We start from the raw sequence: 3,174 nt of genomic DNA, 5'->3' as shown, positions 1-3,174 counted from the left end.
GCCACTGGTTTCCTCAGAGGGGTTGATATCAGCAGCTCCTCTCCCTATGAACATTGCTTCTCCTCTTGCCTGTTGCCAGTTGACTGTGGAGCAGCCCAGCTGAGCTCTGCAGGGAGTGAGGGTGGCAGAGCTGAGTTTTCACACTGACACTGCTATAGTTCCCAACAACAAGGGATTCACCTTCCCCTTGAATTTAGCTCGAGTATAGCAACCCACTGCTCACAAGGGAAGGAGGGACAGACTGAGAATAGTCCATATGAGCCATCAAGAATGATGCCCACAGAAAGCTACGCTCAGTACAGACCAGGGGCAACTTTACATGCATTCAACTGGGGAATCCATCCTGACTGGGGTCCTGCTCAACCATCCACACATGAACATCTCTAAGATATCCCATTTTTCATCCTTCTTTCACATATGATGGCTACAAAATATTTGTTACCTTTAATCCTGAAGGATAAATTTCTCCTCAGTGTGGCACTTGTTCCCTGTGCAGGATGTATGGCTCCAATTCACCTGTGAGTGTATGTAACAAACCAGCATGGCCAGAAAGCAGAAATGCTGCAAAAGCACAAAGAATTTCTCTTCCATTGAGAGAAGAATGTCTTTTCTCAGATGGTATCTGCTATCCTGCTGAACCTCTTAATATTGCCTTTAATGATGATGAGGTGAGTAGACAAACTGCTGTGACCAGTTTATTAGATGGAGAGGGACTGATGGAATAGGGTTAACATCTCAGCTTCACAGGGACATGAAACCTCTCCCTGCACAGTAGAACAAAGGAAAACATTCTGAAGGAATCCCAGAAGCATTGTTTGTCAGGAATGCTGCAAGGGGTAATATATGCCAGGTAAGAAAACCTTCTAGTGTTTGTGGCTGAGGAGCAAATGAGATGTGTGGTGTAAACTGGTATGGCGAACAACTATTATCATCCTCGTCACTTGGAATACACAGCTGTGATTTATAGTGATGCCTGTGGTGATGGGTGTGAATGCTCTAGACTGACTTGGAGTGTCAGTTATGTGGATTTGATTCAACCACAATTGCAGGGATTTGATATCTGAAATACCACTGTGACTAGATCCTTTAGTAAGACCACACTAAAAAATATCACAATAAGAGATACTCTGTGTGTGTGCGCATACATGTGGATGGTGTTTGCTGCTGCCGCCCTGAGCCAGGTGGCATTTCAAAGATGAGCAGCCTGAGAGGTAACTTAGGTTTTCTCATTGACACCAAGCCTCAGCATCACCATTTGAAACATAAACTTTATTGCAACAGAGAATTAAAAATAGTACATTTGAAAGAGTTGCAGAGTGCATGTCATTAAAGAACTAGTCAGAAATCACAACTCAAGCATATCATGTACAATTGGAACAGAAAGTTTTATTAAAACAAGTGGAAATCAAACTCGAATTTTCCTCATATGTTTAATTTCACCATAACCGTGGATTGTGTATTTACAGTCTTAGCCTTTTATGGTGAAGGTTCTGCTCAGGGCAAGGGCTAGGAAGAAGGCAGGGATGGATGGGGATGAGAAGTGGGTTTCAAAAGCTAACAGGATGTGAAAGTTTTCCAGAAGAAGTTCTTGCAGCCTGCTTTGCGTTCCCGGGGTGCCAGAGCGGGGTTTGAGTTAGCCGAGCGCTCCAGCTCCAGTCTCACTTCATCCTGCTCAGCCCCTCGGGACAAATCCTCAGACTCCAGGGCTTCATTTTCTGTCTGACTTGGCTCTGAGAGCAGTTCTGCCAAAAAGTACTTGGCCAGTTCCTTGGGCGACAAGAGAGAGAAATGGAGAGAAAGATAGAAAGACCACAATTATTCCTTGGCTTTTGAGGGCTCACCACTCTCTCCAAGACACCTTTGTGACCACATTAGAGACATTCAGGATACTGGAGGAGAAGGGGAGCTCTGGCTTTCCAAAGAGCCCAACCCAACAGCTGCAAAGCAGCAGCTGCACCTATGAAATAAAGCAGAGCAGAAGAGCACTGACATGTACCTGGTGCGGGGCAGACTGCTGTCCTGGCTGTGACAAGGAAGGGACTCAGCCGAGTCCCACATCACTTTCCCTTCCCTTCCCACTGCTTCAGCACACAAGAGCATGCCACAAGGCTGCTGCTAAAGTAACACAGGAAAGGTCTTTGGGGGAGCTGGCAGGGGAGGTTGAGTCTGGTCACTGTCTCACTGGGACTTATTTTTCTTCTTGTCCCTCCAAGCCTTGGCTGTCCCCCGGCATGGATAAGAATATCCTCCTATGCACTGGGGCAGCTGCCTTCATTCAGTGACCTGGAGAAACCCTGAAGAGCTTCACCAGGGGCTCTGCCATCTTCCCCAGCAGCACCTGCTCCTCACTCCCCACCAGCTCCCAGCTGGACTGTCTCACCTCCTAGCCCCAGCTGCCCAGTCTGTCGCTGGCTCAGCCCCGGAGGAGAACCAGGCAATCTGTCAGGGAGCCGGGGTCTGTAGCGAGGAACTGGGCATCTGAAACGGGGACATGGGAAATCTGGTGAAGCACTGGAGGTCTGCACTGAGGGTACTGGGATGTCTAGTGAGGAACTGGAGGTGTCTGCAGCAGGGGTGCCAGGCGCTCTCATGGGGAACAGAGGTTCTGCAGGGGGTTCTCTGGAGAAGCAGGAGTCTGCAGCAGGGCCGTCGGGGTGCCCAGCGGGATGCTCGAGGGGTACCCGCGGAGTTCGCCCCGTCGCAGGATTCTCACCTGTTTCCCGGCGGCGGCAGCCAGGGACTTCTGCAGGAACTGCCGGAGCCGCGGGTCCGAGGGGGCGGCCGAGACGGTGCCGAGGGCCAGAGCGATGGAGAGCAGGGCCAGGGCGCACTGGAGGCGGCACGACAGCATCTCGGCGGCGGGTCGGGCGCGGGAGGCGGCGGCGGGGAGGCGCTGGCGGCTCCGCTGCGGCTCGGCTCCGGCGTTGGGGATCTCCTCGCCTCCCGCCGCCTTTATAAACCCTTCTCCTGACGTCAAGGCGGGGGCGCCCCCCTCGCCCCACGCTGCCGGGGGTGGGTCTCTGCCCGGGACCGGGTCGGGGGGAGAACGGGCCCGGGGATGCTCTGCTCTGCCCAGGACTGGCCAAGCGCCCACGGTGCCCCTCGAATCCCCGTGCTCCGGCAGCCCCCCTGCCGCCCCGGCGCGTTTTGTCCCCAAATCACCGCCCCTCCGAA

At 52.7% G+C, this 3,174-nt stretch overlaps 1 protein-coding gene across 1 annotated transcript; it reads right to left on the bottom strand.

Annotated features, from left to right (window-relative positions):
• Positions 1-1,248: 1,248 nt before the first annotated feature.
• On the bottom strand, positions 1,249-2,943 carry SST (somatostatin). Its single transcript, XM_071566385.1, has 2 exons — positions 2,714-2,943; positions 1,249-1,767 (listed from the first exon to the last, which is right to left on the bottom strand). The coding sequence occupies exons 1-2, from the start codon at positions 2,849-2,851 to the stop codon at positions 1,555-1,557; spliced, it is 351 nt and encodes a 116-aa protein (XP_071422486.1). The 5' UTR covers positions 2,852-2,943; the 3' UTR covers positions 1,249-1,554.
• Between the last annotated feature and the right edge of the window lie 231 nt (positions 2,944-3,174).

The sequence above is a fragment of the Pithys albifrons genome, chromosome 11, assembly GCF_047495875.1.
Source record: "Pithys albifrons albifrons isolate INPA30051 chromosome 11, PitAlb_v1, whole genome shotgun sequence".
Lineage (NCBI taxonomy): Eukaryota > Metazoa > Chordata > Aves > Passeriformes > Thamnophilidae > Pithys > Pithys albifrons.
The sequence above is the reverse complement of the archived record's forward strand: the minus strand, read 5'-3'. Positions and strand labels throughout refer to the sequence as shown.